The 19375-nt window shown below is 53.4% G+C and overlaps 1 protein-coding gene and 1 long non-coding RNA gene across 3 annotated transcripts in view; one reads left to right on the top strand and one right to left on the bottom strand.

The window, feature by feature from the left end:
* Positions 1-221: 221 nt before the first annotated feature.
* Positions 222-6631, bottom strand: NXPH3 (neurexophilin 3). The gene is made up of 2 exons (XM_072356605.1): positions 6281-6631; positions 222-5203 (listed from the first exon to the last, which is right to left on the bottom strand). Exons 1-2 carry the CDS (start codon positions 6335-6337, stop codon positions 4472-4474), a joined length of 789 nt encoding a protein of 262 aa, XP_072212706.1. The 5' UTR covers positions 6338-6631; the 3' UTR covers positions 222-4471.
* Positions 6632-9893: 3262 nt separating this feature from the next.
* The window catches only part of LOC140262321 (uncharacterized), a 24407-nt gene continuing 14925 nt past the window's right edge, over positions 9894-19375 (top strand). Inside the window, exons 1-2 of one of the 2 annotated variants that reach the window (XR_011905827.1) lie at positions 9894-10490; positions 10630-10734. This is a non-coding gene — a long non-coding RNA (uncharacterized lncRNA). The remainder of the gene's footprint in view (positions 10491-10629; positions 10735-19375) is intronic. The other variant, XR_011905826.1, reaches the window with a different exon arrangement.

Below are 19375 nucleotides of genomic sequence, written 5' to 3'. Positions count from 1 at the left end.
AACTGTAATAATTCTTAGATCAAATAGATGACGCGCTCAGCCCGCTTGCATTTTTTAGGTTTCTGTGTGTAATAGCAAGTCGTAACACTGGGGATTTTGTGAATAATCATTTTTTTTTTTGCTCACCTCCCTTTCCAGGGGAGGATTTCCAACGCGCTTCCCCCAAAAGGCAAACAAATATTATCTGTAAAGGAGCACGATAAGACAGGAGACAATAGGCTGGAATGACTTGGTTCGGTTTATTGGAAGGTCCAATAGGATGTATAGGATTGTTGAACCCTTTGGCTGTGCCACATGGAAGATGGGGTGTAAACCTATAGCAGAGCATGTGGTGACAGACATCGAGGGGGCTCAGGACCAGGACTCCCATGCTACCCCATGTCCAACCCCACGCGGTGACATCCCTGCACTAGTGGCTCTTCCCCTACTGTCATCGGGAGCTGGTGATGACAGCAGCAGATCCCTTGCTTTTAAGCACAGAGGAGTGTGTGGCAGGAGGAGTGGCAGCAGTAATGCGTCCAGGAGCTGCTGTGGCTATTGAAATGGGGGATTATGAGCATAAAGGCTTGGCTGACTCACTAGACCTCATTAAAGTCTAATAATCTCTATAAAGATGCAGCGTTGGGCATCTGCAGCCCCAGCTCCGAAGAGCTGAAACTCAGTGAGGATGCTAATAGCTGCTAGATAGTTTGGGCATGGAACTGTATTTATTTGTGTAGAGAAAGCACTTAGGATTCCCTCCGCCAGGCAAAGCCTCAGTGGTTGCATTTGGGAGCAGAAGGGCTGGGTTTGTCCCATCAAACCTGTGGCTCAGAAGTTATTCCGTTTGCCTTTAAATCCATTTTGGACATACCTCTTTATGTGTCTACTTGTGAAGCCTGGGAATAGTGGGGTGTATTTCCCAGTAGTCACCCTGTTATTGTGTTCACTTAGATTTGCTATCACCAACCTAAGAACTTCCTGAAAGAAAACCTGAGCCAGAACGTGACCCAAGCATCGTCAACTGGAAATGGAATAACCAAGGGGCTCTGCAACTGCTATGGGAACTCCTCCAGTTATTGCCAGATTCTGGTCCTCCGTCACCTTCTCGCCTTTAAGCAAGTTCTCCCATTAAGTAGGACCCCGTGAATGTAACTCATTAATTAGCACAGAGGGTTTATGAACAGCCTTCCTCCTTGTTTGATCCATGTGTATGGACCTTTTTTCCCTGAGCTGGGAAAATCGATGCCTTGAAGCTGTCATAGCATTGAGATGGATCCAGTGGTGCCATCCTGGCAATGAACGGCGCCTTCCTGTGAGCTTTGTCCTTTCTGAAACCCCAGAGTCATGCATTAACATATTATGAAGGTGATTGCTCGCAATGTGAGTCACGGGCTGCAGCTGGTTTTTGGATATGGTACATAGAGAATGGCAGAGAGACAACTTCTGATGGACTGGGAGATGGCAAAAGGCAAAGAGAACTGCAAAGGCTTGGGTTTGAGGTTGATTGCTCCTAATTGTTTTTCAAGATATAGGGCAAAATTAACAGAGGAGCGCTTGGACTGTGAGCAGGATTGCAGAAAATGAACCTGATGGGGGGAATTACTCAAATATTAACCAGTTTTAAGGAAGGTGGTGGAAGAATCAGCGCTATAGTCTTGAAACCAGAGGAGATGGGAGCCCCTGGGGTGGGCACTGGGTGCCTCAGCATCGCATCCTGATGCTCTCCTGCCTCATCCCAGCACCGGGCAGCCCTATTGAGTGCAATTAACGGCTGCTGATGGGCTTTGGCATTGGAGTGGTGTATTATGGGAAGATGGTTTTGAAATGTGCTGGAGCAGAAGTTAACATGGCCGGGAGAGTCGTGGCGAAACTTAAATGAGGAGGATTTTATAAGGAAGAGGAAGAAGTGTTAACAAACTAAAGAGAGCTAATTACTGGAGATGGAGAACGTTCGCTGTGTAGTTGTAGATGACAGCAGTCTGTAGTTCCCATTGGGGCCATTTCTGCTTTGGAGACAAAGACATCGCCCGTCCGCTGGGTTATCAGAGATGATAAGGAGCTGCGTTTCATACACGGAGATGGGCTCTAATTGCAAAACTGCTGCGGATGCTTCTGTGGCACTTGGCTGAACTCTGGAGTCACGGAGGGTTTTTGAAGTCTGCTTTAAGCAGTCATTACATGCAGCTCTTTGTAATGAAGTTTGCAACCCAAGAAACTTGGTTTGGACAAATTTCAGCTCTCTTCCCTCCTCCGGGGGAAAATAAATAAATAAATCCATTGAATGTTCATCTGTTAACGAGATGAAAGAAATTCAGCCTTGGTGATCCTGCAGTCGCGGGGTCTGTCTCCACTCGAGGAGCGGGCACAGCTCTTGAGCAAGGATAGATGTGGCACTTGGGGGTGAGGACAGCAGGCATGACTTGGGGTTGGACTTGGGCAACTCACAACTCTTTCCTACCCTCACAACACGAGCCCTGCCCACGAGCAGCAGCCATGAGCCGTCCCCAAGGGGAGCCATTCCCAAGGAGCAGAGCTCTCTGTGCACTGCACTGCTTTGGGGTGCACGATTTCCCCTTCCATTGTTTGCCCTCCAGCTCAGCAAAATCCTTTTCTGAGAGCGGGTTGTGACTCCACTAGCAGGAATCCTCTTCTCCCAACCCAGAATAATGGCCCGTCCTGGTCTCCTAGTAACTGCGCTGCCACATCACTTTTGACAATGGTGCATCCTTTGTAGCCTGTTTTTCTGTTCCTGCTGTCTGCTCTGTTTCTTCAAATGGCAATTGTCTGAAATTTCTCCAAATGGGCAACTTTTGTGTGTGGAGGCTTTGTTTGTTTTGTCTGTGCCTTTCTGCAGCCCTTCCTTGCAGCATAAGGAGCACACATTGGTGAGATGGCTTTTCTCCCCCCTCCCCAAATGCTCATCCTGTTATTTTCTGAAACCGCTCTCTCAAAGCGTTTGAAACTTTTTGTTCTCCGAGTAAAAGTCCTCTCATTGATTATGGCACTAAAAGGCTTTCTTTGCTCGATGTGTTTTGGAACTGGCTCCTGCCTCCTGTACAAGTGCATGCGATGGAACTTGGCAGGTGTGTGCCAGCACCCAGCAAAGCCAGCTTCAATCTGGGGAGAAGGAAGGGACTGGACTTGTCGAGGCTGAAGCATAAAACCTGCTGTGGAAGTAACGCCTTGCTAATAAATGGGCCACGGTGCTGTTGGCTGGATGGGATTTGTTGGCTTAAGCCGGTCTGGTGCTATGGATAGGGAGTCCGGGGGCACAAGGGGAGGGATGAGAGCAGAGAAGCTGCTTTTGTTTGGTCTTCTCTGTAGTGTGAACCAGGAGTGTGGATGCTCTCAGGGCAAGTTGGGAACATCCATAAGTGGTGCAGGAAAGTTCTGTGTACAGTCAGTGGCCACTGGGCATGCAGGTGACAGTGGAGGGTCTGAGGCCCAAAATGGAGCCTTATATCCCCTTACAAGAGAGGTCTGGGTGATGAAGCAGAGCTGAATTCGGGCAGGCACAGCCCAGTGGGAGCACAGCAATACCTCGAGTGCCCAGCTACCTGAGCACAGACTGAACTTGCTGTCAGTAACAACACTTGACCTGCCTCGTTACCACCGTAAAAACTTTATTCTCTCTCCCAAGGACAGCACTGTGAGGTTTTTTTCTCCTTCAGAGTCAGTTAAATGCTACAGTCAGAGCTCGACTCCGCCACCCAAACCACGCACTTCTGCACCCAGGAACTGCACTGAGCTGCTCTGAGCCCAACGCACACGGACACGGGTGGGAGCCCCATGAAACATGGATGAGACGAAGGGGAAATGCATGAATCACACACACGGCATCAGGGGAAACACATGAATCACACCTTGTGTCAGCAAGATCCGACCAGCGTTCCTCTCTCTGTGGCTCCATCCTTCCCAGTCCCCCAAACCGGTGGGCTGCAATGGGGTGGCACCTGGGGTGTCCCTCCCTGTCCCACCCCAACGTTCAGCCCAAGCGTGGGGGAAACACAGCCCTGTTGTTCCCAGCACCTGGTTGGGGGGAGATGAGGTGGCCGTGCATGGCTGTCCCCCAGCCATGGCATGCACCAGGTGCCCTTGTCCCCGCTATGCTCTCCATGCTGTGCCCACCTGCTCCTGTAGCCCTCTGCACCTGGTCCCCCACCTTTTAGGACCTTGTGGCCTAAATCCAGGCAAAAAAAAACATTATTGCACTGAGAAACACAAGATTCTGGCTTTATGCCCTATTTTCTTTATCCTACGTTCAGACCCCATACCAATCTCTGAAGACCACAGATCCGGGCCGAGTTTAGCAACACCTTTACCCCCATAGCCCAAATTTCTTCTCTTTTAGACAATAGGAGCTTTGGGGAAAACTGAAAACCCTTCTCCTTCCTCACTTCCAGGGACCCACCCTGCTTAAAAACCATCCCCATCCCTCCCCCCACCCCCCCCCAGCACCCGCTTATCACCGGGACATCCTGAGCGTGCATCACCCCGAGGGGAAGTAGGGCACGTCGCTGTGATAGTTGTAGTCAGGGCACACCTTCTGCACCAGCCGGTAGTCTATGCTATAGAAGGTGATGTAGATGCAGATGACTTTGAAGGGCTTGGAGCAGACCCAGGAGACGTGGCTCTGGGTGTGCTCGTGGTAGCAGGTCTTGGACGGGTCGTACGTGCACAGCGTGGTCTTCTTGGCACGGTCCACTTTCTCGTACTCCACGCGGCAGTTGAAGATTTTGGATTCTTTGGCCTCAATAAAGATTTGCTGCTCCAGGTCAAACTCAACAGCTTTGGTAGGAGGGACGAGGCTGACCGAGATGTTCCCCTGCCCGGTGGAGTTGTGGCGGAAGAAGACATTGATGGTGCCATTGCCATGATCCACCACCTTGCCGGTGATCAGGAGGTTTAACTTCACCGTCTTGATGTTGGAATAGAAATCTCCCCAGCCAAAAACTTTTTTAAGTTTACCCGAGGCCGACTCCAAGTCTCTCTGTCCTCGGGGATGTGGAGCGTGATCCCGCTCCGAGAGGTTGTCCAGGATATCCCATAGCTCCCGTGAGCTGCTCACCAGCTCCAGGAGGGTCACGTTCTGCAGCAAGGTTGGGGTGAGCAGGGGTTTGGTTGGGAGCAGTTCTGTTGTCTCCTGTGCTTGGGCTCCCTCCTGGCTCTCGGGTTCATGCTGATTGGCACCTTCCCCTGGCCCTCCTTGGCCACAGACCACCTGAAACATAGTGATGGCAGAGTGTGAGGGGTCGGTGGTGGGTACCTGTCCCCTTACCCTATCCTGTTCTCTAGTCTTCCCACATCTCCAGGTATGACCCAGCCATCCTTTCTCCTATCCTTTCTCTCCTTACCTCCCTTTTCTTTCGTCTTCCCATTCTGCCGTTCTTCCATATCCCCTATTTCCTTTCTGGCAGCAATTTTCCCCCTGCTCTCCTTCTTTTGGATGCTCAGGGAATAGGTGAGGGGAGCTGGGATAGGTGCCTTGTCCCTAGTGGGAACTCCTTGTGCAGAGCCCTCGCACCCAGAGGATCCCTGATGGGCAGAGGCTGCCCTCATGGCTTTCCCACCAGTTTTGAGGCTGACAGCAAACCCACAGACCCTTCTTCTGACCTTCAAACCATGCCATGGTCTGGTGGAGAGATGGAAGCAGCAGAAATGAGCGAGTGCCCGAGACCTCCTCTGCAAACTCCCTTCCATTCTCTCCCAGCATGTCGGTACCGGGTAGGGCATCACTGTCCCCATACAAGTGCCGGTGGGGGCTGGTGCTGCCCCATAGCTGAGGTAGATGGGCGCCCAGCAAGCAGGTGGGTGCGAGGCAGCTCATCCGTCCGAGCGGGATGCAGATGCTGCAGCCCCATCGCTCCGAGCGGGGGAGGGGAATGAACCGATGCTCGGGAGCGATCCCAGCGCCGGGTGCCGAGCAGCTGCTCGCTGCCATCCCCGGGGTGAGAAGGGTTCGGTGAGGATCTGAGCTCGGCCTCGCGGAGGGCAGGAGGTGAACCCCAGCCCGGGGTTGCAGTGCCGGGAAAGGAGGTTGCAGCTTTTGGATGATCCGGAGGAATCTCCACTATCACCCCTCACCTGTGAGCCTCCCCTCCTGCCCCTGCTGCCCAGCCGCTCCCTGCTGCAAAATAGCAGAACTTTTGGGATGCTCGTTTCGGCAGGGGATTGGGCGAGGGGTCGGGGGGGGGATAAAACGATCTGGGGACGCTCCCGGCTGCAAACCCCCCACCGTCCCTTGGGCTGCCCGACCCCCGTCCCCTGCAACCCCCTTCTCCCCTTCCCTGCCACTCACCAGCAGAGAGATGCTCCCCTGGATCAGGAAGCCGATGCAGCTCCGAGTGAGATGCATTTTCCAGCCGATGCCGCCTGCCTTCGCTGTTCCCTCAAATTTAGAGCGGTTTTGGGTGGGTTTCTGATGGTTTTTTGGTGGGTTTTTTGTTGTTGTTGTTGGTTTTTGTTTTTTTTTCCCTCCCTTCTTTTTAAGCGGAGAACGTCAGCCAGGGGAAAGCGACGGGGTGTCCCCCTTTAGAAGCAGCTTCCTCGAGCCCCCCCCTCGCCCATGGGGGGCTCCGGGCGGCGGTACCGGACCGGGGGCGGAGGCGGCTCCCGCCGCGGTTTCACCGCTGCCGCCCGCTCGCCGCCTTCTCGGGGACCGCTGCAAACTCCGCTCCGTGCCTTCCTCCCCTCCCTTCCTTCCAGGTACCGGGAGCCGAGCGGCACCTCCGAACGTAACCCTTTGCTGCCTGGCATCGCGACCTCAAGGGAGGCCCGGGGGGGGGAGTCCCCAGGGGCAGCGTAGGGATGGGGCACAGGGGTGTCCCCAAAGGGATGGATAGGGCACAGGGGTGGTCCTCAAAGGGCAGCGTGGAGATGAGGTTCTGGGGGGTCTCCAAAAGGCCAAATGGGGCACAGAGGGGGGGATCCTCAAAAGGCAGCATGGAGATGGAGCACTGGGGTGTCCCCAAAGGACAGGATGAGGTCCTGCCCCCTAAAGGGACAGATAGGGCACAGGGGAGTTCTTAAAGGGCAGCATGGAGGTGGGGCACGGAGGGGTCCCCAGAAGGCCAGATAGAGTGCAGAGGAGTGGTCCTCACATGGCAGTGTGGGGCTGAGGCACAAGGGCATCCCCAAAGGGACAGATAGGGAACAGGGGGATCCTCAAAGGGCCAGATGAGGCATAGAGGGAACCCCAAGTTTTAGGTTGGGTGCTGTCAGGCTCCATTGAGGAGCATCCCAGATATGAAGGGAGTGAAGCAATGTGCAAAAAGAACTGCCTTAGAAACTTCTTTATCTTTGCACTAGGAGAACAGGCAGTATGATGGTGTTCCCCTCTGCCTTGGGGCTCAGTTCACCCCCATTCCATTCCCTCCATAAGGAAAAAACAAAAACAACCCTCCATTTTCCAATGGTCACCCAAAGGACGACCAAGGGAAAAAAAGAGAGAGAAGAAACAAAGAAATAGAACCATAGATTTCCAGGGTTATGAGGAAGGGGATGGGGATTATAGGGGGTGAATCTGTGCGTGGCTCCTTCTGCCTGTGCAGAACGTGAGGGTTGTGAAGGAAGTTTTTCAGTGCAGTTGTGACTTTTGTTACCGCATCCTCATGCATTCGTACTGAGCAGCTCTTCTTTCCCTTCCCTTCTTCCACGGCTGTGCTGAGCACTGCTTCTCCAGCTTTGGAAATTAAAAAAAGGAACAAGGAAATGTAGATTTTGTTCCCTAAGCCTGGCGGTTCGCTATGTGCGCTATCCCAGAAGTAAGGGATGGCAGGCTGCTTTGTGCTCAAAAAGGAAACAGAACTCATTGGTTGGCTTCGGTGCCACACGGCGATGGAGACTTGCTCGTTTGGGTTTGTTTCAATGAAGGGAACAGTTCTCCCTTCTCCCATCTCTCAGCTGAAGTTGCAGTACGGAGAACTCATTTGCCAGGGACAGGACTTGAATGAAACCCAGCATTTCTCAAACCCCAGGTTGCACTCCTTCCCATCAGATCATCTCCTGTATCCTTCCCATATTCCCACCCCCCCTCCTTGCTCTTCTTGAGCCACTTTGGGAAGGCAGATCTTGCAGTTCTGCTAATGAGGAGGGAATTATGGGGACAGGAGCGTGTTTGGATGGTGGGATGCTGTCACCTGGCACCCTGCATGCACTCCCATCTGCACAACGATGCTCTCCAGTGTCTGGCTGTGATTGCGTTGCTGGGATCTGGACAGGAAGGTTTCTCTTGTGGTTTTGGGGCTGGGAAGAGGAAGAAAGGTGGGTGACAAATTGCTGCTGCCCTCTCCCTGCTCTGAAGGTACCTGTCTGCATTGCCGCCTGTCACCCCCGGACCACCTGGAAGCAGGATGGGGTTACACCTCAGATGGATGCAGCTTTGTTCCATGGGGGCTGAACTGCTTCTCTTTGCTGTTGAGCACAACTCTCTCGCTTCCCCATCCTGCCCCCATGGAACGGTGCCATCTGGGGACACGAGAAGACAGGACACATCCTTAGTGCTAACAGAGGGACAGGAGCCCCGTTCCAGGCTGACCTGCACCAAGGAGAGCCAACAAGCAATGAATCCCTCCCGGCAGCCGTGGCTGTGGAGCTCCAAATATCCACCCATCCAGGAGCAGTGCTGGAAGGACCCCCAGGGCCTCCTAAAAGCAAAAGGAACACAGGATATATGACAGCATAACGTCGTCCCGGCCCCAGCAGTGTGCTGGGTACATTTAATGGGCTTCACGTCTCTAACTACCGTGATTTCGATAAAAGATCTTCATAAAACTTCCAAATGCCTTTGCCATCACCTGCCTCTAAATCACTCCAAGAGCTGCAGCTCCTGCACTGCCTCCCCGGAGCTGCTGGCACTGTGAGGTTCCCCTCCAACCCCCCTCCCTTCCCTCCAGTGATGCTGGGTGCATCCCACCTGTTGGCTGCTCCTCTTTGGGGTGGGGGAGGTTTATGGGAAGGTGCTTTGCTTGGGCTGCGAGGCTGAGAGGAGGTCGGCACGGTGGTAGAACAGGAGGATAAAAGTGATTTAAAGCGACTTGCTGGATTTTCTGCTGTTCGGAGGGAGCTGGAGACTGGCGTGGCATAAAGCAGGGCTGATTTAGGAGCTGCTCTGCTTGGCTGCTGCTGCAATGGTTCCCAGTGGGGCTGTTCTGATCGTCCATGCGTGGTGGGCACGGGGCAGGCACTGCCCCCCAGCACAGCTCAGAGATATGGCCAACCAAAAGGGTTCCTGTACCCCCCATGCAGAAATGAAGCAGAACTAAAACCAGAGCGAGCCCAGGGCCAGCATTTAGAGACAGGTGTCTTTCTAAACACTGGCAAATGGTTCAGGTGCCCATAGAAGTGTGGGAGTCGCCATCCATGGGGTGTGCAGGGAATGTGGGCATGTGGCACTGAGGGACACCCCAACAATGGGATGAGTTGGGGTTGGACGTGTGTATCTGAGCAGTCTTTTTCAACCATAGTGACTCGACGTTTGCATGCATAGGTGCTGGGGTTTGGTGTAGTTTTGCTCAGCTGGGAGCTTCAAATCTGCATCTCCGGAGGGGCTTTTGCCATTAAAAGAGGATCGGGCGACTACAACTGCTCCTCCACTTCACTTTCTCCCTATGGAAGCTCTCACAGTGCCGGATTTCGAGAAGCATCTGTTAAACGGGCTGCCACCAGCATCCCACCCGGGGAAGCTCTGGGGCTGCGGCCGCGATTTGCGGGTGCGATGGGGCCGAGAGCGGATTGCAGGTCCCCCCCACCCCGGCCCTGCTCAGCCCGGCTTCGCGCTCCCTTTCCTGGGTTTCTGTTGCCCTCTAGCGGGTTCTGAGCTGAAGGTGGGCTGGAGAGGTGGGGCGAGAGGGGTCAGCCGGGCTGGGGGGTCAGCGCTGCACGATACAGAGCTGCGGGTTCGGGTAGGAAGCAGAAACAAGGAGGCAAAGTCTCTCGAAGCATCCCCGCTCCCTCTGTCGGCTTTCTGTTCTTCCTACGGCACCTTTCTATTGACGCGTCTTATTTTTGGAAGCGTTTTTAGGCAGGCATTACCGGCCTCGGCTAAGGATCTATCTAAGGATAGATTGGAAAGATACAGGGGGAAAAGAAAATAATAAAAGGCTATATAAAGGGTAGAAGATGTTTTAAAGCAGAAGGGGTGAGGTGACCTGGAGCACGGATATGGGATGGGGAGAAGCTGTTGTCGGTGCTTTGCATTTGGCAGCAGGTAGGACGAGGTTTGCAAGCATCCATGCGTTGCAGGCAGCAGAGTTGGGGGGGGCCTGGGGGGGCCACAGTGCTGCTCCTGTAAAGGCTGAGCAGCTGCAAGTAAAGCAGAACTGTCAGGAATGTGAGTGTCAAAGACTGAGAAAAGGAGAAGAAAAAAACCACCCCACTCTGAGAACGAAGATGCTCTGGGAGAGACAGCAAAGAGCGTGAGGTCAGAGAGAGCAGCTTATGCAAAGGCTTGAAAGAAGCAAGGGAGCGTAGCAAGAGTGGGAGCCCAACCTTCAGCCGCCTGACAGCTGGTAGGGGAGGAAGAAAATGAATTCAGGTGTTGATTAAGAGGGATCCATAGCTGAAGATGCTGTGCTTCCCCCTGCTGCAGCCCTTTCCCCTTCCAGATGCTCTGGGAGAGAGGCTGCCATCCTTGTTTTCATTTTGCAGCCCTACACCTCCAGGTTGTTTGGCTGCAGCGGCGATGTGAGCTCAGCTCCTCCAGGACACGGCTCAGTGCTCTGCCTCCTCCAGGAGCTGCTCTGCCTTCAGCAGGTGGGTGCTGTGCGGGGAGCAGGTGGGTGCTGTCTACACCCAGCAAGGAATTAAAGCGGTTCAGGTGTCCTCTGCCCCTCCGTCAGTGGGCAGCAAAAGCATTTCTGCAGGTTGCTTTGGGGTTCGGTGTCTGTAAAGTCAAGGGAGAAGGCAAAGTCATGGGTGTATGTGCAAGGTGAGGTTTGCCCAGTGAAGCCTTCCCAGCTGGATAAGATTTGTCTGTCTGCAGCTCCTGAGCTCTGAAGCTCAGTTTGGTTTTATAGCTGGAGGGACTGGGCTGCTTTGTCATTTACTGGAATGTAAAAGAACCTTTGCTCTTAGGAAATCCCACTGCAACGACCCCCTGCTTTGCATTCCTGCACCTCTCAGCTCCACTCCGTGTCCTGCACGTGGGTCTTTCCCCTCCTTCATCCAATAATGAATGGTTTCTAAAGCGTGTCGCTTAATTGCAGCACGTTTTTCATGTGCTGAGACCTCCTGGCTGAGGCTGCGAGTGCTTGCCTGGGTGTGGAAGCGGGGAAACAAATTAAAAGGTTCCTCCTCCCTTTGTTTTTGCTGCTCTACCCGAAGGCAGAGGGCTTTTCTGAGTGAGCAGGGAGCTGGTTTGGGGGTTTGCAACAAATAGAGCAACCTGGGCTTTGTGCAAAGCTGGAGCCAAATGAATGGGGCTGTCCCTGAGGGCCTTTTGGGGGTGATGCCAAGGTGGGTAGTGCTTTGATATGCAACAGAAGGAGAGATCCTGGGCCAAATCCTGCCCGTGGGAGAGGTTGGGAGGGAGTGGAGGCTGCGAGCCCTTCTGCCTTGAGACTGCAGAGGGAGGCAGGGAGCTGCTCTGTGCTGGCTCCCCAAAACTCGCCGTGCTTGGAAGAGGAGAAGCAGCTGCTGCTCCAAATCCGCAAGCAAATAGTGTGCTTATCCAGGGCAACCCATTGAACCCCTACAGCTGGGGATGTGGGCATCAGATGGATGGTTCTGTTTTGCAGCGCTGTGGAGGGGTCTGATGAGTTTTCATCCCTATCTGCATTTGGCTTGTTTGATTTCTCAGTCCAAGCAAACAGGAGAGAAGAGGAGTTGGTGGGAATTGGAAATGACGGTCCCTGGTTGCCTGGTGTGCTGGGGGTACCCATGTGATGGCTTGGAGGGACAGCGTCCCCAGTTCCCTGCCTGCCCCCTAGGGCTGGATACGCTTCATAAGCATAACAGAGGAGAAGATGGGACTCTCTCTGGGGAAAGAAATAGTCCTGGAGCAAACAAAGCAGTGCTATAGGAGCTCATCCCACAGCGTGCTGCATTCCCAAAGTATTTCCCAGCTCCCCACAGGCTTTGCTGCTTGGTTTTCTCAAGAGGCTCCTCTCTCCCAGCCCTGTTTGTGGGGAGGGTGAGGGTTGGTTGGTGTTTTCCATCCATCCTTCAGCCCACCACGTAGCCTTCCTCCTGCCATGAGCCACCCTGCCTTGCACTCTGGCTGAGGTGCGTGCGGTTTTTCACTGAGCAAAGCATTCATTTCACTGCAAAACCCTCTGGAGGTAAACAGAGCATAGGCAGGACTGGGAAGCAGGGGAAGAAAGGCAAGTCCAGGTGATGCAGATGTCCCTGCTGGGTGCTGTGTTTGCATCTCATACAGCCCTGCGGGCAGGACAGAGCATTGTACCTTGCCAGTGCTGGGCTCAGCAGGAGCTGCTGAAGGGCAATGACTCTGTGTTTCCAGGGCAGAGATGGAGATAAAAAGGTCCAATGTATGCAGAAATAAGGCTCTGTTTGCTGCGTTCCCACATCCTCCAGCTCCATCCCTGAGGGTTTCTCCCTCCTGGTTGCCCTACAGTGCCCATCTCTCTGCCCTGCACATCCTGCAGCTGCCAGGACCTCATTGGTAAGGCAGGTGCCACCTCTGGCACTCACTTCTGCCTCAGTTTCCCATTTCTGCTCCATCCATGTGTTGATAAATGAGATGGTGCAGCCCCAGCCATGTCCAGCCCAGCTGGGAAGGGGATCAACCCATCCTCTCTGCATTTGCCAGCTCAATCTGGGGTCTGATCTGCTCCTCCAAAGGCAGGGATCCATGCTTTACCATCTGTGACCTCTAAAAACTCAGCTCCAAACCCTTTCCAGGTCAGATCTGAGCCTGGTTTGGAGCCTGGGAGCATTACAGAGGGGAGATGCTCCCCATCTGGGGGCTGTGCCATAACACTGATGACGAATGGTTCTTCCCACTGGAGTGGGCTGGATGGGCGTTGGGTTGGTTTTTACTTCTACCCCATGGAAAATATTGCCCTATTGACATTAAAAACAAAACAAAAAGCCCACACAGAAAAGGAACAGGGGAAAAAAAGGGGGAGGGTGCATTGGGATGAGAACTGGTGGAAAAAGAAAGGGGAAAAGACATTGTTTTCTTCTGAAATATGTGGGGAAGGGGCAAAGCTGCCTCCTTTGGTCTCTTCCTTTTCTTTTCTTTCTGGAGGAATGGAAATGGCTCCCTGATGGGCAGCAGGCTGCTGTGCTGACCCTGCTTCCCTGCTCTCCCACCCCAGTGCTCTGAGTGCTCCAGGGCATCATCACACCTCCGAGAGCCCCCAGACCCCCCTACAGCCCTGATGCCCTCAGGCAGGATGGGGACCCTGACTCAAAGGCTGCAGCTTTTGCATTGCATCAGAGCATGAAACAAACTGGAGGTGAGGGGCCCTCTGCTTAATGCTTTACATCTGCCCAAGTGCTCAAGCACAGCAGGGCTTCTTACGAGAGGTAATTCCTCCTATGAGAGCAGCAGACACAGCTCCTTTCAGGGCTCTCATACCTTAAAGCTGATCTGATTTTATTATTAATATATATATATATATTTTCTTTCACTTTCTTGGCTGGGCTAAGAAGAAACATCCCCAATTCAGGGCTCTGCTGCCCAGCATCACTCAGGTTGAGATTGCAATGACTTCCTGCTCTCATCTCCGTGTTTCTGGCTGCTCATGATGCCCATCAGCTGTGATTTGGTGGTGTAGGGGGGGGGACTTGCAGCTCACCCCACAGCACTGGGAGCTTTGCTTCAAAATATGGGGTCTTGTAGCCCCATCTCCATGAGAGCTGAGAGCAGCCATTGGGTTTGGATGGTGTTGTCGAACCCAGACATACCACGGGGTTACACTGGGTTTATTTCCCAAAGCACAACATAGGTTGGAGCCACAAGTGAAAGCGCTGCAGCAATTGCTCCCACCCCCAGCCCCAGGTTGTGCTCACTGCTGTGACCACCCCCAGTCACCCCCCAACCCAATCCTGGTGTGTGGGGCAGGCGGATGCAGCCGTGATTGATGAGAAACTCCTGCCCTGCACTACTGTGGCAGCAGCTTGGCTCGTTCAAGGGCTTTGGGGAACGCCTGCCTGTCTTCAGGCTCTGCTTTTTCGGTTTTAAGTCTTCCTGCTTTGTGTGGGAAGGCCAGAGGGTCGGCGTGTGGGGAAGTGAGGCTTTCCTTAATGAGCAAAGAGGCTTTAACACCTTTAAACTCCTCCAGGACTCAGCTGTAGCTCAATGCAGCTCGGTCCTCCCCCTTATGTTTTCAGCGTTGCTTGAGAGCATCCACTTAACCCCCAAACCACTCCATTTTCTCTTGCCACAGCCAGCACAGAGGGAGGCTGGGGCTCTGCAACACTCATGGTGACAATGGTGACAACAGTGACATGCTTGGGCTCCCTGGGGAACCACCCAGACTGATTCGTGCTTGGAAAACTGACGCTGCAGCCTTCCTGATGGATTCCTTGGGCCACAGATTTCGCAGTGAATGCGAGATTGTTGGTTTACTCTTATTATTATTATTTATTATGATCATTATCCTCCCCCTTCCTAACTAGCTGAGGCCACAGCCGAAGCTATAGGATGCTTGCTGTAGGCTGACAGCTCAGAACAGCGAGAGCACTGGGAGAAGCACCCCAGAACAGCATACAAAGGCTGGGGGGTCTGCAGGGAGTTGGGGACACTTGGCATTATCTCTGCTGATGAGCAGCCTGTGGGGCTCTCAGTGAGGATGGGGGATGCTCCACCACTTCTTGCTGCGCTCCGGATCAGAGCCTGAACCCCTCAGGCTTCAGAGCACCCTGGGGAGTGGGGGGACCCACGTTCAGTGCTGCTGCCAGCGCCTGTTTATGCGTTTTATCCAATTACTGCTTAATGCAAAATGCATAAGGAGCCCTTGGAGCGGGGACAGAAACCCACAGCTCAGCTCCGTGCTGCTCATCGGCAGGGCTGACCCTGTAGGATGATTTCCAGTCTCAGCTCAATGACTTCATGAGAAGATTTCTCTTTTCTTTGTGTTTATTTTTTTATCTCTTCTTCTTCTTTCTTTCTTTCTTTCTTTATTCTTTTATTTCCCAACCAGATGCTGGTAATTCTTTTTTTTTTGCTCTGATTTAGGAACAAAAGCCACGTCTGGAGGCTGAATTTGCTCCACTTCAGCCTCCCCGCCGCTGCATCACAGCCAGATTTCTGCTGCTGGATTAACAGATTTTTGCGCTGGGGTTTTGGGGCTGCTTTTATGATGGGTTCTGAGGTTACCCCCCTTTGAACACCAAAAGTCATTGGGGGTGGTCTTTGAGAAGCTCAAGGCGCTGCTGTGCTGTGGTTGCTGGATGGCTCTGACCTGAGATAGGGAAGGAGCAGCCATGCAGCCCCGCTGTGCTTTGGCTTTTGAGGTTTCAGAGCATTAAGGCAACAAATTGTCCATTTAAGTGCAACCCACCCTGCAGGCCGGCTCCTGGAGAAGCCCCAGATCTCAAGCCAAAATCCGAGAGCACAATGGGAGAGAAATCAATCCTTATTATAGGAAATAAAGCAAAACTCCAAAGCTCTCTTTCCCTTTCTTCCCTTGGCGAATCCCCCTTTTTGGCTCGGGTTTTCACATTCTTGCTTCTAAAGCAGACTGAGAGATGGGGACGGATCGCAGCTTTCCTTGCTCCATCCAGCTGGGTTTGGGGATGAATGCAGGACCCCAAATCCCTCCCTTGCTCCCATCGCGATGCGCCGTGCGAGCTGATTAACCGCAGACCCTTTGCTCGCCCAGCAAGGAATGTTTCCAACCTAATTGGATTTGTGCTCCTTGTTTGGTTATTTATAGGAAACATCTGTCAGCGTGGAGGGCAGCGGTTGGGCTGTGGGTTTGGGATGGGTTCGTCCCCATTCAGACGGGATGTGATGGTACGGGGGGGGGTCAGGTGTGTGACAGAGGCTCCACCTGATGTTGGAACTGAGAGAAACAGTGGTTGGGATGGGGTGTATGGGTGATTGAGCCTAAGGGCAGGGTAGAAATCTTAATGGTGTGAAGAAAATAAGGTAAATCCTGGCTGATATGGCTCTGCTGGGAAGGCAGGAGCTTCTCTGCCCAGATGGGTCAGGAAAGGGCAGGGTTGTATTTCCAGGTAAGCAGCAGAGCTGCAGGATGAGGCGTCGTAATGCTGACTAAGCTGGTTATTAGAGCTGTGATTAACCCTGGTAATTAATCAGGGATTGACTGTGGTGGAGGTCAACTTGCAGAGCTATTCGGGAGGCGGGGTGATGTAATTGCTTTGCAGAAGTGAACTCTCTCCATCCGGTGCCCTTCTGCTTCTCTGTTACGTATTGGGGAAACTTTGCTCTGGCCCCAGATGGTCTTTGAGATCCCTTCCAACCCAAGCTGCTCTATGATCCTATGACCGTTCCTAATTTCAAGGGGCTGAGCATAAAGGGCTCCCTGCCCACCCCCTGCACACCCCCAGCTGCAGAACTGCCACTGCCATCGCCTCGCTGGGTGGGAATGGGGAGGGAACGATGCCAGGGTGGTGGGTTACATGGAGCAGGTCGTGGATTTATGGCAGCTGGGAATCAGCTGCATCCTTCCTGGTGCTCAATTAACCCCAAAACATCCCTCCTCCTCCTGGGGAAACGTTTGGGCACCTTTCTGTGCAAGCTCAGCCCCATGCAGGACAGCAGGGGGGGGCAGAACTGGGTTCTGCAATGTTTCATTGATGCAAACCCATTTGGTTCTGCATGGCTCCAGCCATGGTTTCCTTCCCAGTGCTGGGCAGTGCCCACTCATTGCAATGCACAGTGCTGTGGGGATGCCTTTATCTGCACTGTGAGGTGCTGCTGCTGAAAGGAGAGCTCAGATCCTGAACAAAGGATTGGCTGCTGATAGCAAAGTGATTTACAGCGAGGCTTAGGGCAGCCAGCTCCAGGAGTGCTTTTACATGACGATCTAATGGTTATTAATTTGTCTGGTATTTACTGTAATGCTATTAATCCTGATAGGCTTGTTGGATACTTAATGCAAATGTTTTAAGTGCTTCTGTGGGATTTTTCCCCTGGAATGGCGTGTAAGGATTCACAGCTCACATACAAGCTCCTGTTTTGATGCTGCTGCCCCCTATTGCACAGGGCATCATCCAGTCCTCAGGTATCACGGACTCCTTGTCACTAGGTCTGTCCCATGTCCCTGCCCACTCCATGCTGTGCAGGCTTCAAATTCCCCTCCTTTACAGCTCCAAACATCTCTCATCTCCTTTGCAAAAGGCATCAGATTGCCCACATCCCAGGCTGGCTGCCCCACGCTGTCTCTGTTTCACCCCTCACTCCCATGGGTGATTCCTTTAATTTCTCCCTTGCTTTGATTCCTCTCTTTATCGTCGCTCGTTGGCAAGCTGAGCTGCAGCCATGTGTTTCTGTTTAGGTGGCCCCGACAGATTGAGGTTTGCAGCCTTCATGGTGGGAAATGTGGCTCCAAAATCCTGGAAACGTGTGAAGGTTGCAATCCGATTCCGCTCCCCTCCTCCCCATCCAAAAGCACAGCTGATGCCAAAGGGAGAGGAGGGGAAAGGGGAGGGGGAGAGGTTGGAAGAAAAACTCCAAACCTCCCAGGGAAGCTGGAAATATATGTAGGACTCCATCCAAAGATTGATGGAATAAATCACAGCCTGGGACTGTGAGAGTGGCAGGTTGCTTTGGAGGAAGCAATTCCCAGTTTCTGGCTCCTGAGAGTGGGATCAGGGGGGGGTCCGGGCTGCTCTGTTTGCTCCGGTGCCCCAAATCCCAAGGGAGGAATGGCTCCAATGGCTGCTTAAATCCAGCAGTGTGTGTGTTTCCCATGCACAGCTATCCAAAGGGCTTTTAGCCTGATGTAGGCAAGCAGAGCTGCTGGATGCTATACTGCCTGGGGGAGGATGGTGCTGTGTTGGGGATGCTGTATTAGGAGCCTGGTGACAGCAGGCTGATGCCCAGGGGGCTCAGCAGCATCCCCACTGCCTGCAGTCCCTTCCTGCAGGCGGCTTCACACCATGGTTGGGATGGTGATGGTGGGGATGCTGCAGACAAAGAACCCTTTGAGGGCTTTGGAGCTCTGAGTCAAGGGTTGGCTGTGCCCCTGCCCTGATGGCTGAGGGCTGGGGTGAGTTTGTCTCAATTGATGGCTTTATCCTTTATTTTCTCTCTTTGCTCAGTCTGGAGCTCCATAGCAGAAAGCAAAGCCAGATGGCTGCGATCTCTTCAAGCTCACATTGCTCAGGATCGTGGATACCCTGGGGACCCCTGTGTGTGGTGGGGGGGCTCATTGGGCACCCAGCACGTGGCTGCAAGGCTGCTGGGGCTGTGGCTCATGGCCTGCAGGGCTCCTGGCCCCTAGGGCTCCCAGCCGCCCCGGCTATGAGCAGTTTAGTGGGGTCAGCTCTTGTGACCTTCTCACCAAGCCAAATCCTGGGACTTGGCTCCCAGTGTGGCTGAGCAGTGCAATGAGATCCTTCCCAGCCAAAACAGCCTTTCTGGGAATGAAAGGGATTGAAGCACTTTCCATTCATCCCTTCCCATGGTATTTGGGAAGAGGTGGACCTGGAAATACCCCCAGTGTGAGTGCAGCTTGGGTGCAGCCAACGTGGTGGACCTCACTACGGGAGATGGTGTTTGGGAGATAAAGGGGTATGCCATCAGGATTGCTGGTGCTGATAGGGTCACACAGGCTGGGTTAAGCAGCATGAGTTGACATCACTGTACAAGGAAAACGTCCAGGGATGGCCTTGCCTTTTTGTTGAATGATTCCTGTTGGGAGCTGAATGTTTTTCCAGTAAAAGGGGGCCAGGGAGCAGTGTACTTGTCCCATGGCCAGTTTGGAGAGAGCCAGGAGGGCATGGTGCCTGTGTCTGCTCCATGGGACTGTGCTGATGTGCTCCAGGAACTGGGGAGGGACAAATCCCAAGGGATGGGAGAGAGAGGAGGGATGTTTGGTCCTTCTTTGTGCCCACTAACTCTGGGCATTTCAGTGCTGTGATGCTCCATCCAGATGTTTAGTGACTGCGCTCAGCTCCCAGTGTCTGCTCCTGCTATCAGCCCGGCCCCCCAGGCTCTGCTGGCAGCACATTCCCCTCCAGCAGGAGCCAAGAATAATAACACATCCATGGCACAATGCCTGGCTCTCCCTGCAGCCCCCCAAGTCTTGTGACTGTGAGAGAATGGGGGCCCAAATGTGGTCAGGAGGGAAAAGGTAGCGAGAAGCAGACAGCGAGGCTGGGAAACGCACAGAGAAGGCAGAGCTGCTGGAAGGATCCAAGGGGGTAGGGAACGGTCAGGAGTATTTATAGGATTCCCATCCGCATGCATTCAGAACCTCAATGGTGTGGGCTGACTCCTCGCCAGGGACCCCAG

The sequence above is a fragment of the Excalfactoria chinensis genome, chromosome 24 (assembly GCF_039878825.1).
Source record: "Excalfactoria chinensis isolate bCotChi1 chromosome 24, bCotChi1.hap2, whole genome shotgun sequence".
Lineage (NCBI taxonomy): Eukaryota > Metazoa > Chordata > Aves > Galliformes > Phasianidae > Excalfactoria > Excalfactoria chinensis.
The sequence above is the reverse complement of the archived record's forward strand: the minus strand, read 5'-3'. Positions and strand labels throughout refer to the sequence as shown.

What these genes read in the sequence shown, in the direction of transcription:
- NXPH3 (XM_072356605.1), bottom strand. Translation starts at nt 6,337, where the DNA reads ATGCATCTCACTCGGAGCTGCATCGGCTTCCTGATCCAGGGGAGCATC. An exon ending in AGGGGAGCATCTCTCTGCTG is followed by an intron (nt 5,204 to 6,280) that starts GTGAGTGGCAGG and finishes ACTATGTTTCAG; the next exon opens with GTGGTCTGTGGCCAAGGAGG.